This window comes from Heliangelus exortis, chromosome 20 (genome assembly GCF_036169615.1).
Source record: "Heliangelus exortis chromosome 20, bHelExo1.hap1, whole genome shotgun sequence".
NCBI classification, from domain to species: domain Eukaryota; kingdom Metazoa; phylum Chordata; class Aves; order Apodiformes; family Trochilidae; genus Heliangelus; species Heliangelus exortis.
The window spans coordinates 11,734,898-11,749,244 of record NC_092441.1 but is presented as its reverse complement, the minus strand read 5'-3'; the positions used below and the strand labels follow the sequence as shown (position 1 = coordinate 11,749,244).

At 46.7% G+C, this 14,347-nt stretch overlaps 1 protein-coding gene across 5 annotated transcripts in view; it reads right to left on the bottom strand.

Moving 5' to 3' along the window:
- Positions 1 to 14,347, bottom strand: part of LOC139805599 (ankyrin repeat domain-containing protein 18A-like) — a 52,917-nt gene that overhangs the window by 5,081 nt on the left and 33,489 nt on the right. For 4 of the 5 annotated variants that reach the window (XM_071764145.1, XM_071764142.1, XM_071764144.1 and 1 more), the window contains 9 exons: positions 8,466 to 8,974; positions 7,935 to 8,049; positions 7,501 to 7,674; positions 7,282 to 7,388; positions 6,864 to 7,001; positions 6,428 to 6,486; positions 2,871 to 2,956; positions 1,357 to 1,611; positions 28 to 180 (listed from right to left, as the gene is read on the bottom strand). In XM_071764145.1, coding sequence (XP_071620246.1) covers positions 28 to 180; positions 1,357 to 1,611; positions 2,871 to 2,956; positions 6,428 to 6,486; positions 6,864 to 7,001; positions 7,282 to 7,388; positions 7,501 to 7,674; positions 7,935 to 8,049; positions 8,466 to 8,683 — 1,305 coding nt within the window. In that variant the 5' untranslated portion in view covers positions 8,684 to 8,974. The remainder of the gene's footprint in view (positions 1 to 27; positions 181 to 1,356; positions 1,612 to 2,870; positions 2,957 to 6,427; positions 6,487 to 6,863; positions 7,002 to 7,281; positions 7,389 to 7,500; positions 7,675 to 7,934; positions 8,050 to 8,465; positions 8,975 to 14,347) is intronic. The other variant, XM_071764146.1, reaches the window with a different exon arrangement.

Below are 14,347 nucleotides of genomic sequence, written 5' to 3'. Positions count from 1 at the left end.
CTGGACTTCTGGGACAAATTCACCTACCTTGGATTTAGCCTCTCCCAGTTCCTTTTCCAAGCCCAGGTTGGCTTCCTCCAGGTTCCTGCAGCGCTTCGTAGCAACTTCCAGCGAAGCTTCTGCCACAGACAGCTTTTTAAGAGCTTCACCAAGCTCCTGCTGCAGCTCTCTGACATTGCCCTGATGAAATGGTTAGATGAGCACAAAAAAGGTTATAAGAACATGAACTATGCCTTTACTTTAACTTATATGATTATACACTTAGACCTGTCTTGGGACTCAATCCCAAAGGGAGGAAAATTTTGCCTGCCACCAGCAGTCAACAGCTGAGCACCTCTAAATTATCACCAGCTGCTTGTGAGGATTTCTGTTTTCTAATACCCAAGAAAGGCTCAAGTATTAGTCATCTCGCACACTACACCGGCATACCTGAATCAGGTTATTTTTTTAACAAAACTCAAAGCAATCTCTTGTGATGCAAGAGCCACAGTTTGACTGCAGATATTACTCTGGTGACTAAAGGCAGGACTTTGTATTAGATGGTTCTTGGGTCTGTTTCTCCATTCTACAGACAGAATTAAATGAATACTTGTATCTGAAAGCTCTTCTGACAAACACCTGAAGCTTATACTGAAACACATCTCTGTCTGTTTCCTTACCAAGTTCATTTCAGAGTAACAACTGCCTCCCTGCTGACACATTTGCCTTCACAAATCTGGACAGGCCCTCCATTCATCCAGCCACCCACCCAACTACCATCTCCCAAAGGAACCTGGTGTTTTGGCACTAGGAATACAAAGTGATTCACAGGGGAAAACCATTGACAGCACTGCTGGAGTTCTTCTCCTTCTTCCCTCATAAAGAACCCCAAAAATGAAGAATAAGGTGGTTATCTGACACATGCAGGTATTCACCTAACTCAAACGCTCCGGGGTTGGGAGGAAGAAAGAAAGGGAATTTTAAAGCACTGTTCACATCACTAAGGCACGCAAACAGCACACCAGTGTCTAATTACTCAACAGGACTAGCACCTGTTTTCCAGAAAGTAAAGATTAACAAAATGGGTATGGCAACTTTTAAACCTTTACTCTGCCTGGGACTGCTAGAATTTGCAGAACAACAGTTTAAATGACATCCTAGCAAGTCTTCTGACCAGTTAATTAGCCTTAACACAGACACAAAGAACAAATTTAAATATTGCTACGCGTCACAAAATACACAATAGAAAGCTTAGGTCAGTGGCTGAAATTGACCTTTTGAGCAACAGCAGGGCCGCTCAGAATGGGGCTCAAAACACAAAACAGAAATTAACACCAAAAAAGCTGCCTTCAACACTGCAAACAGTGTACACTTTACCTCTCTTTTTACTTTGTCAGCCTCATATTTATAGATTTGTTCTCTTAAATCAGTGCAATCGGCCTTTAATTCCTTGTTCATCTTTTCCAGCATGTACACTTGTTTCTCAGCAGCAGCACTGACTTGTTGGAAAACTTCATTAAACCATTCCTGTGCAACAGTCACTGCCCTCCCTTGGATGAGCTGCTGCTCCTGCAGGTTTTCCAGCAGCTGATGGAATAAATGCCTTTCACTCTGGCGGTGGGCCAACGCCTCCTGCATGGACAGAGTCGTAGCATAGAACCACAGAAGCATTAAGGCTGGAAAAGACCTCTGGATCCTCCAGTCCAACTGGGAAACCAACACCACCATGCCCACTAAACCATGTCCCAAAAGTGGAAATAATGTGCTCCACTCTCCCCTGAGGTGTTACACAGCACTCCAGACCCCTCTGCCCAGCCCTGCCCCAGCTGCCCAACACCAACAGGATGCCTGCCCTATTCCCCTCATGAATGCCCTCAGAAAAAATCCTTTTCAAACACTTCCTTGTAGTGAAATGAGGCAACCAGGTGCCACTAATTGCCAGGTAGTGGATCTTCTTACCCAACTCCTTGGGTTTTCTGCTAATGCTAGTTTGCGCCGGACTAGCTCCCTTTCTTCTGATTCGTCTGAGCATGGGCTAGATCGAGGTCTCTGCCCGCATTCTCCACCAGATGTAGCAAGATGAGCCTCTTTTAGGGCACGGCGCTCCAAGGTCCAGCCAGGTGTTCCAGCAGAAACTCACCAATAGTGCTCTGAGCCTATTGCCCTCAGGGCTGACTAGCCTGGATCAGTGCTATTGCTCCAAAAGGGGCTAGCCACCGCCACCACCACCGCCGCCACTTCCCTGGCTTCCTCAGGAGTGAGCTTTATTGGCCCCCTAATCCTGCTCATGCGCAGTAGGGGCCCACCCTAATCAGGCACAGGTGGGCTTAACACAAGATCATGCCCACTACCTGGCAATTAGTGCCACCTGGTTGCCTCATTTCACTACACTTCCTGACATGGCCAAACACACACGTTTTGCAGAGGCAGGGAAAGCTTCAAAGGTCACCAAATTTCAAGGTTTCTTGCATGAGCTTTCTCTTACAAAGAGGAAGACCAGACACGTTTAATCACACAGATCAGCCTGTTACTGAAAAATCTCCCTCTTCCCTTCAATATGCATTTTGCATTGGGAAAAAAAAAAAAAAAAGCATTTGACTGCATTGTTTGTCTGCACGGCACAGCAGGAACAACACTGGGCAAAACTGAAGGAAACCAGCTGGAAACAAAGCAGCACTACAGCAAATATCCTGCATCTGGCAAGGATTTTTCCTCATCCTAAGAGGACTGTACCAACTTCAGACAGTAACACAACCTTCCTCTGCAGGACTCTGCCATCACCACTAGTCACTTTCTGGTTACTTTTCTTGACCTTACTGTATAATCCAATTCACTCTATAATGCCACTTACCAGTCCAGACTCTTAATTCAAAATATTTGGCTTCACATACCTGCACCCCAGAGCTGTCAGTGGCTTCCTTTAGGCTTCTTTTTTTTGCTGGTGATGACACATGGCAAGTAGATCCTGAGTGCTCACCTGCAGTGAAAACAACAGATTTTTACAACCAGCATGACTTAATGCTACTTATTTACTCCTAGCGTGCATCTTGATTAATGCTGAGAACAATCTTTACAGAAAACATCACATCCCCTCACATTTGAGAGCTGCTAGAGAGAAAATGATCAGAATAGAGTTTTTAATGTGCTAAATATGTGTTAAATATTTTCTTTGATGGCATTTAACTTTCTTATGTAAAAAAGAAAGTTTATGAATATCAGTATGGCCACAAATAATTCACTCCAGTGTCTTCAAGGTGCAGGATCTCTCTCTCTCTCAGATAAACTGGGGTCCATGCAGTAACGAGCAAGATGCTTCCAGCAATGCAAAGGGGGCCTCCTCCTCCTGCTCTGAGGCCTGAGCTGAGGAACAAAAGTGCTCCCCTCTGACCCAGCTGGCAAGGCTTTCCAGCACACACACACACACACATGGGTGGCACTGCAGACACCTCCTACGTCTTAAAACCAGAGCAGCTGGGGCACTGGAACAGAAGGGCTCTCCCTCAGCTCCACTCAAAGCTTTCCCCGGCTTCAGCCAAGAGCAAGCACAGCTTTTCAATCCAACAGCACCCGCCAGGAAGGGGAATGCTACTGGCACACCCAAGACACTCCAGTCCTCCTTCTCCTCTTCATCTGCACGTTTTGGTCAGATTGCTTCAGGGAGAACACAGCAACAGAAGCAAGAAGAGCACTTGCTGCATAGAGCACCATCTGCAATCCAACACCATCTAGTCAGGTTCCAGAAAAAGAAAGAAAAAGGCACAAAAGCTGCTTTGCTACTCTGCCAGTGGCCACCAGGATTTACAGGCCAGGATAAAATTTGCAACCTCAGAAGTCAATCACTATTTTAGTTCATTTGGGTGGCAGGGAACCTACACACCAGGGAGGAAAGGAGACACTCAGTGGTTTTATTTCACTCTGCCACTCCACTGTTCTATGTTGGAGGCTTTTCTTTAGTAACTTTTGATTCTAGAACCATGGCTATCATCTAAAAGCACAAGGAATAAAAAAAAAAAAATCTATGTGAACAAAAGGAGTTATTTATTTAATTGCAATTGGCAAATTTCCAGACTAACACACTTCAGAGGAGTCACCTAGCAATGTCTGGAAAAGGAGGTAGGGAAGGGATGGGCAGGGCAGAGGAAGGGCTTGGCCAGGGACAAAGGCTTAGCAGGGGATTCATAGCTTAATGTTAAGGCTTATTTGGTTCTGAAATTACAAAGTGCCGTGTCTTCAAAAGTTAATTTTCTTGCCTACTAGAGAAGAAAAAAAATACAAAACTCTACTTAGCAAGCCTACTTTTACAGATCAGTCTATCGTGCAATCTTTCCCAGATAGCTTACTGGTTTTCCTGCCCTGCTGGAAAGCCTTCATGCACCGTGTCACCTTTGGCTCCTGCTGCTTCTGTAAAGAAAGATGTATTTCTGCAAAACTTTTTTTTTCAATAGAAACAAGCTCAAAGAACTGTTTACATCCCTAGACTTGATGCCTAAATTAGCCCCTGCAAGTACACTAACCAAAATACCCCTCAATTTTACTATCATGCCAGAAAAATGCATCACTTCCATTTACATCAAGGCAAGAAAATTGAATCATGTTAAAACTAAACATGCTGGCATCTCCAACTGCCACACTCCTGCTCCTCACCCCTCCAGAACCCCACTGCAACACAACAGATGCTCCCGACATCACTGCACAAGGTGCTCATTCTTCAGCACACCAGTAAGAACAGCAGGCACCAGAGCTTGGAGCTGACAAAGAGAACACTGCCTGAGCATTCCAAAAAAGAGGGAAAATGTGCAGTGTGAGATGACACACAAGCACAGAATGCCATCTCATAGAAAAGAACCTGTTTGAGTAACTCAGCCATTGAGTGCTGGTGGGGGAACCTGATGGGGAGGAAAGGAGCAGCAGCAGATGGAGGATTTCAGGAGGTCCTCACAAAGAAATGCCCTGTTCCTCTATCTGTTTGGACTGAAACACCAAATTTACAGAAAACAAGAATCACCTCACAGGAGAAGAACAGAACAGATTATAAAAGTAACTGAGAAACTTTTAGGGTCTGCAAGCCTGACCCAAATGAGCCCCAAGAAACGAAACAATGTGGTTTTCATGTCGTTACCTATTGCTCCTTTGTGCCAAACCGTAACTCTGCTGCACGCTCTGCCACGCCTATGGTCTGTTAGGAAAAACTGACAGCAGAAGAAAGGCTGGCAGGCCAGAGACTGCTTCTATCACAGAATGGTACAGCTTGGAAGAGACCTCCAAGATCATCCAGTCCAACCTTTGACCAACACCATCATCTAACTACTAAACCATGTCCTTAAGGACCAGCTCCAAACGCCTTTTCAGTGCCTCCAGGGATGGTGCCTCCACCACTGTCCTGGGCCATTCCAATGCCTGACAGCCCTCTCAGTGAAAAAATGTTTCCTAACACCCATCCTAAACCTCCCCTGGTGCAGCTTCCATCCATTTCCTCTGCTCCCATCCCAGTTCCCTAAGGAGAAGAGGCTGTTTCCCTCCTTACTCCAACCTCCCTTGAGGTACTTGAAGAGAGCTCTAAGGTTCTAAGGAGGAAACAGTGCTGGCTGGAACTGCAGTTGCTTTCAATCCCAGTTACTTGCCTTCAAATAACTCCTTTTCACAGGACAATTTCCCTGGAAATGCACCATACCTTGGGAGTAAAATCCAATTGTTCTGCAGAAGCACTCCAACCATCACCAATCCCCTTTTTCTCAGATCTGCTTAAAAAGCAAAGCAAATTGATGACACCTGTGCCTCCCAGATCACCCCCTCAAGGAAGTGGTAGGTATTTGTAAAGTCTCACCTTTTCAAGCCTCCTTTGGAAAAGTCTTCTACTCCTGCTCAAACACGAAACGACATGGTGAAATTAGATTTGGCATGCTAAAAATTCAACAGTACATATGAACAAGGTACTCCTTGCACACATGAGTACACAGCAGAGGAAAAAGTTTTACTAGTTCATGTAGTATGATGTGTAATATTATGCTAGAGACAATACTAGCTGATGCTCTAGCCAGTTACAGACTATTCTGAAAAGGGAAAGAAAATCAAACAGCATAACCCAGACCAAAAGCTTAACCTCACACTCAGCCTGTTACTGCAGCACAGCAAAGAGACTCTCATGATGCAGGACACGTGCTTCATGGTGCCAGCCAGAGACTGCAGTAATAATGCCAAGAAATGTCCCCTGGACACTATCTGCTGTCCATTTGCCACACAGTTCTGATAAAACACCCTTAAGAACGCAAAGAGAATAAAACCGCCACCGTAGGGTCTGAGAGGTAAAGCACAAGACTAAATTTCATTGCATAAAAATATTAATTTCCTAAGATTCTTTTAGGGTTTCGTGGCCTCGTAAGGACAGACTGGATTTTAAAACCTCAAGAGAAGGAGCTAGGTGTTTGATCACAGGACAATTTAATGTCACCTGCACGAGCTGCTTCTGCCTTCTTTGGAGCTGCACTTTCTGACAGCTGCTCACTAAGACTAAAGAAAGAGAGAGAGAGAGAGGAAACAGAGTTGTTAAAAACAACCACTTCCTGGCAGGTAACATTTAGCAGAAGAGTTAACAGCCAGTTTTTATTCATCCTACACACATTCACATGAATTCAGGGACTCCTAAGTACTTCTGAAGGGCAAGACACACAGAATTTTCTGCAGGGCCGGTACACACTTCAGTGTTCCCTGCAGTCACCTTCATCCTATAGATGCACATTCCAAGTTATTAACTCCTGCTTGGTACACTCTTTCAGCCTAGCTTTTAACAAAGCACACCTAACCACATCAGAGAAGGAACAACAAAATTATTCAACAGCCACACTTATAACTGACCACTTCATTGAACCAGAAAGTTAAACATTTACCTGGGATACCCATAAATACAAGCATAATCATCAGCTGTCCGCCCATGAGTATCTTCATGGGAAATGTCAGCACCGTAATGCAGGAGAACTTGGATCAATTTCATCTTCCCAACAGAAGCAGCCATCATGAGTGGGGTTCTGAAAGATCCAGATGTGCTATGAAGTCATCATTTTACACAGACAGTCAGTATTTTCATTCCTGCGTGCTCTCAGCTTGCTCTCCCATTACTTGACAATGAACAAAAGAAAAAGCAGGTTCCATTAAAAGCAACAAGAACATGGGAGAGGGAGTCAACACAACTGCATGGTCACACCAAGCTGCCACACGTACAACACTTCAGTGCACATGAGGCTGCTGTGCCTCTCAGCAATCCCACCGAAAGAATACTCAAGGGACCCACGTGGATAAACCCCTTACCTTTGTTGCTGGTCTCGAGCATGCACATCAGCTCCCATTCTCAGGAGAAACTCAGCTGTCTCTACCTGACCTTTGGAGACAGCAAGACTGAGTGGGGTAAAGCCCTCCTGAAAGGACAGACAAATACACCAAGTTAATCATCGAAGTCAAAAATAGTCTTCAACAGAAATATTGCTGCCACTTTCTGAAACAACTTCCTCTAGAAATAGAAACATGTACCTTATTCTTGGCATCAAGGTTGGCATTATGATCAAGCAACAGCTCCACAACTTTAGGACTGCAAGACAGGACTGCCAGGTGGAGGGCGGTGTTGCCGACAACGTCTCTGAGGTTTGGGTCTGCACCACACTTCAGCAGAAAACCAGCACAGGCTTGGTGCCGGAACTGCACTGCCTGAGAACACACAAAAAAAGGGAAGACTTCCAAAAAAAAGGGAAGACTTCCAAAACTCACATTTCACTCCCTCACAGCTCGCCCAGCTTCTGACCACTGGCAAAGAGCACCTGCAAAGATGACCTGACAGCTGCCTGTCCCACTCCAAATCCAACAGGCGTGTTTCCGCACAGCTCTGCGCACAGAGTCCTGCCAGACACCTCTCCTTTCATGCACACTCAATAAGCCCCTCTGCCAAGAGCAGAACTTCTCTCACTCACCATCATCAGGGGTGTTCTCCCAAAATTGTCAGCAGCATCCAACTGGCAGCGGTGCCTTACTAGAAATGTGACGACCTCTGTGTGGCCGTTTGCAGACGCCAGGTGGAGAGGTGTCCTGAGAATTAAACACGGGAGCTTAACACTGACAGACAAGGAAAGAACCAAAGCTGTGGCACCACCCAGCCCGGGGGACCCTGCTGCTGCTGCTGCTGCTGCTGCTGCTGCTGCTGCTGCTGCTGCTGCTGCTGCAACCCCGCACACATCACCCACAGGGCAGGAGAGACCTGGGGAGGCCTCAGCAGCTGCAAGAGAACCCTGCAGGGAGAGCAGGGCCCAGCACCTCCAGGAGCACTGGCGCCCACCCAGCAGCTCCCAGCACTGGAAAGCTCTCGAGTTCCCCCTCCCAGCAGACAGGGCACATCTTGCTTTGCAAGCAATCAGCTCCAAGGGGATCCCACACAAACCCTGCCGGGGGGGCAACCCCCCCGGCAGGCCACCCGAGGTGTCCCAGCAGCGGCCACAGCCCCTCACCGATTCTTCCTGTCGCGGCGGTCGATGCCCCAAATCTCGATCCACCAGCGCCAGCGCCTCAGCCAGGCCAGGTGGCCGCGGGCAGCCGCGCGGTGCACCCTGCCCAGACCTTGCTGCTGAGGCTCAGGGGCGCCGGTGCCAGCAGCAGCAGCAGCGCTGGGCTGCCCAGGAGCGCTGCCAGAGCGGGGAAGCTTCTGCTTCTTGTTGAAAAGCCCCATCCCAGGAGCTCTGCGAGCTGCGGCACGGGCACAGCCCTGCGGGAGCACTGGGAGGCAGCCGGCCGAGCCGGGGGGCTGTAAAAGGGGGAGTCAGGAGAAGGGAAGAGCAAAGGCAGGGACAGGGGATGTAGGAGAAAGGCGGGGATGAGGCGGGAGCAAGGAGCAAACCAACGGCGAGGAGCAGGAGCAGCCAGAGAGGCAGAGACCAGCACAGCTCAGCACAGGAGCCACAACCGTAGAGTCACCACCAACGGCAGTCGCCAGGGGCAACGGTGGGCGGGGCCGAACCACCTTGGGGGGGGGGAAGGGGGTAGAAGGGGCCGAACCAATTCACGGGGGGGGCGGGGACGACGACGACGACGAAGGAAAGGAAAAGGCATCTGAGAAAAGCTGAGAAGCTCTCCCCCATCTGAATGAGACATACAAAGAATTGTTAAGTTCTTCCCCTGAGGAAGAGGCTTCTCCATAACCAACTAAAATGAGCAGCTAGAGAGGGTAAAAAATAACCCTTCTTGTGTGGATGGTGCCCAGCTGGCTGTACTTAGGATTCTCAGAGCTAGGCAGTGACCCTCTTTATTGGTGTGTGGTGGCTTTTGGTATCAAATACTGTGCTGAATGCTGTGAGCTCTTTGTCACCACATCTTTAAATGGCAAACTAGCTTGCTCTGACTCCACAGAGCTCACTGGAAAAGTTCCGCTGCCATTGTACAAGTACAGGGTGTTTCCCTAGACAAGTCTAACCCATAACTAGAGGGAAATGGACATCTAGAATTCTCCTGGCCTACCAGAAATTACAGGCAGGACAACTATCTTTTCCCTAACTCTTGGGAAAATGTTAACACAAATGTTAACTGTCACCATGCTCCATGTGCCACACCCAGCTACACAGAAAATCTTCTTAAACGTTCCCTGCTGCAAACACATCCTCTGCAGGCCCCGGCACCAGCCTGACCTTTCACAGGCAGCCCAGCTTTTGAACAGCCAGCCTGAAATGAGCCACTAATGGCTGTAATTAGCCCCATTGCTGGGCATCAGCCAGGAGAGAATTTAAAAGCAGCAACTTGCCTCAGGCACCGAGTCTCACTGTTACAACTTTGTTATCTCCTGTTTCTGCTCTCAGAACATCAGATGGGATTGTTTTGAATTAACAAAAAAACATGCAAGGAACATTTGCATTCCTCACAATAACTGACCCCACAGCAGGGAATAAAAGCTGCATCAGTCAGTAGGGCTTTGCAAAGAGCACACAAGAACTCATCAGGTATGGGACCATCAGAGGAGTAGGGCTCTTTGGATAAAGAAAAAGGCTTTTCCTTCTTTCCTCTGGCATATGCTTCCCTGGAGGCAGGGTGGGGACGGAAAAACACAAAAGTTAAACACGGCTACATGGAAAAAGTTAAAGACAGGCACACGGAAAAATTTTCCAAGCTTTGGATTTCATCAAAGGAAGTAAGAGATGGAATTCTGCTCACCTCATGTAAGCCTTCTTAAATACAAATTTTATATTAAACTATTTTTTTTGGTTGCTTTGGCACTCCAATGCTTCCCCACGGTTTCTCTTGTTCACTTTTTGGTCAGTTCTGTTAGTTCCATACTTCTGCATTAAGATCTGGTATTGCATATTTCCCCATTCTTGTCAGCAGAGCTTCCTTTGTATTGGGATCTTTCACCTCCAGCATGAAACTCCTTGGAATTCCTGTGCTCTTTCTAACTCTGGGATCAGGCTCGACAGTTTGGCCCTGTTAAGGGAAGAAATGCAGACACATCTCATCTGAACCTCACACTTTAAATGACATCTCAATTATTACTATTTTAACCAGCAAAAGCCTTTAATCCCCTCCTTTTCCTAACCCAAGGCTTGCTCCAATCAAATCCTTTTTCCTTTAAATACCATAGCCAGGATGTTCCAAAGGCTTGAGCAGTGTTTGGAACTCAACAGACAAAGAATGGCTTAACTTCAGGTTTATTCAGGGAGAAATATCCCCTTAGCTCACCATCCACTTGGAGAAGAGACACAAATATACTTCTCCTCCAAAGCACAATTCAGAGGGAGAGACTGAACGTGCCAGCAGTTCCACAGCACAACACAGCACGACAACAGTTCCAGAAGGTCACATCTGCTCATATGCCACACAAACACACTCCTAGAAACCATCAGGTACACCGACACAGCTTACACACTCTGTGTTCAAACCAACAGACTGTGCCCTCCACTGCACCTACGCTGCCATTTATGGCACCCTCCAGCATTCCAAAACTGGATCCAGAACCAGAGTGACCAGAGAGCAAAAAATAGTCATGCAGTTGTCCCTGTTCCACAAACACTCCTCATTTAACTGTTGCAGACCCACTGAAATGTCCATAACTTACAGCCAACTGAATTACTCTGCCAACATTGGGTTTCTAACATAAAATTAACAAAATGTCTCCGAAATGGTGAACAGCTTCTGAAGGGCTTCCTTGTGTCTTGAAGCTGAGTAATACTGCAGGATTACACTGACGCTGATCAGGTACTCCCCTCCTGTCTTCCCAGCCTGGGAACAACCCTCTGTAGAATAGTATCCAAATAGAAACATTTTGTAAACTTAAACCAATGACTTCAAATTATTAAAAATCAAAGTTTTGTTCACATCTCTGGTTATCCAGCTACAGATCACAGCATAAGATTTAAAATAACAAAGCAAAGACTCTTGGGGTTTTTTTTTTAAGTATTTGACAAGAAATTCCATGTACCTCAATAAGCTGGGCCAGAGAAACAAGTGCAGAGGAGTCACTGATCTCTTCACAAAAAAATAATGAAAGGGTTTCTACATACCTGTTTTCAAGAAATAAAACCCCATCTGAATTAGAGCAAATACTATGGATGCGGTTTGGATAAATGCACTGTGGGAACTACCAGGGTCCCTGGGCCAGCTACACTCACACTCACAGAGAGAGACGTTCATGTGCAGCAAGGAATTCAAACTGATCAGTGACAGCATCACTGATGTCAGATTCAGACTGAGTGGTTTCAGACCTACAGACAAGAAGTTTTCAAGTTGAAACATGACACACCACTCCATGACCAGCAGAGGCTGTATTCTTCACAGAACACAGAGACACACTTGATGAATTTCTACATTCAGATCTCCTAACAGCTTCTCAAGTGCTCAGACCCCACAACTCTGGGTTAATGTAATGCCTCACCCCATTCTAGTGAAGAAAATTCAGTTATACCTAAAATCAGGATGACAAAAAAAAAACCATCCCACCCCTTAGTGATTTTTTTGTACTGGAAGGACTATTTTGAAATGCAGAGTTACACATCATATTCCACCCCAGGTGGAGGAATCAACATCTAGAGCATCACCAGTCAGGTATTTCCTTGTGTTCCTTATTTCTATTTTAGCAGCAGCAGGACAGAGTTTGCAAAGCTGTAGAAAAATGCTGCCCCTTTTCCCAGTGTCAGTTCCAAGTGGTGGTATCCTGAAGAAAGGCTGAACCTTTGGGAAATGGAAGCAGCATCCAAACCTGAAGTCACCCAGATCCAAACATGTCCTGCAGGCAGAAGGGAAGAAAAATGACAGAGCTTTTATCCACAAAGGCACTGGGGTCCAATCTTGTGCTAAATGTGTACACTGGGCTGTTGGCATTTTCACGTGCAGACAAACTATTCAACTGAACTGCTTCATCAGACAAAGCCCAAAGATCAAATGCAGAACTGCAGAATACCAACTTGGGGAGAAACAATTCTTTAACTGATAGCAATCTATTGAAGACATTTATGTACTCAGAGGGGCCCAAACAATTTCACCTCAGTTATACAGTTTCAGGAAGAAATGCCCAGGCATTTACAGACACACAAAGGAATTGTTTGGCTGTATAGAGATGTCCTCAAAATGTCTGGGATATGTTGGTTTGAGTCAAAAGTAAGAAACAGTACCAAGTATAACAGTAACAGATTCTCAGTGGGTTTTGGTAACATTTTCAAAAATTAGGAAAAAAAATAAACCAAAAAAACCTGTGCATTACACAGTTTTGCTATGCTGAATCAAATACGTTGTATTTACAACAAAGACTGTGTTTTACTGGAAAATACTTTAAGTTAATGTTTGGGAAATTAATACAAGGGTACATTGTTTGGATGTAAACGCAGGCTGCAATAGAAAGTGTAAAAGACTGTGATTTTACATACAGCTTTTGATGTTCCACTCACAGGCTCCCTTTGCCTTCCTCATGTTCCACTCACTGGCTCTGACTGGCTTCTAGAAGAACAAAAAAGGTGATCAGAACTCCAAATAAAGCACTTGTGTCCAACCTTAAGTAGTGAAAGCAGAGTATAAACTAGTTTTCTGATGCACAGAGTAAAACATGTTGAAGACAAAATTCAGACCCTAACCCCACCTTTTCTTCTCCAAGATGCTGCTGTCCCTGCTGTCCCCCAGCCTGTCACTGCCCGGTGTCCCATCACACCCCAGGCCTTCACTACCCAGTGCCGACCCCCAGCAGCCCCCTGGCTCTGCCATGGCTCCCTCAGCAGCCCTGGGCCCATCACTGCCCAATGTCCTTTCACTCTCCCAGACCCTCACCATCCCATGTCCCCCCTGTCACTCCCAGGCTGCCACCTCCCCATGTCCCCTCCTGTCAGCAACCAGCCATGGAAGAACAGCCTGGGGGAGATGCAGTGGGCTTGGTGGTCACAGGGCCAGTGAAGGGAGGGGATGGCTCAGGGTGTCTGAGTGTCTCTTGGTGCAAGAGGATATAGAAAGAAACATTCTTGGGAACAAGTCCCCAGTGATCACCTGGTTTTTCCTTTTTCCCTTCCAGGTGATGATGGACAAGCCCCAGGCCCATGCAGCCATTCTCTGCACACAAGTCCCCTGGGGCTGGGTATCTGACACACGTCTAATAAAAGAACACAGCCCCAGAGATTTGATCTGTTCATCTTCAGCTGGGGGAAGGTGTGTGTGTGTGTGTGTGTGTGTGTGTGCGTGAGAGAGAGAGAGAGGAAGAGCTGCTCTCCCATTTCATTTTTGCACCTCAGCAAAAACATTGCATGATTTACACTCAAGAAATCAAAGGTAAGCGACGCAGATGGCTCCAACCACAAATTTCCACTGACTCCCTAGAAATATACAAGACCATACTATCAGTCACACTGCCCTCCCTACTGTAGAGGTGTCAGACCAGAAATGATGGTTTCAAGACAGAAAACACAACACAATCCAGCACAACAACAACAAAAAAACAACCTGAAGAAACCAGGTAAACAAACCAAGAGTCCCTAATCAAACCCTAAAAATGAAAACAAGCTTTCATCTTTGAAAAGAAAGCCCAGGGTGCTGGGGCCTGGCCCAGATGCTCATCACTGCTCTTCTGGGGCTCTGCCCAGCTCTTCATCCCTCCCTCTCTCTCGTTTGCCCATCATAAGTTTGGGCTTTCACTGGCTGTCTCCCTCTCAGCACTTCCCAATTCCTCCCTGCCTCTTCTCAGAGCCATTGCTGTTTCTCTCTCTCTCTCTCTCTCTGTCTCCACATCTTTCTCTCCCTCTCCTCTCCTGGCCTTATTGTCCCTCTCTCTCCTGCAGCCTCTCCCCTTTCCTGCCTCTCCCTCCCCTCTCCCTTCCTCTCCCCTCGCCCTTTCCCCTCTCTCCTGCTCCCTCTCCCACCCCTCTGTCACTCCCCT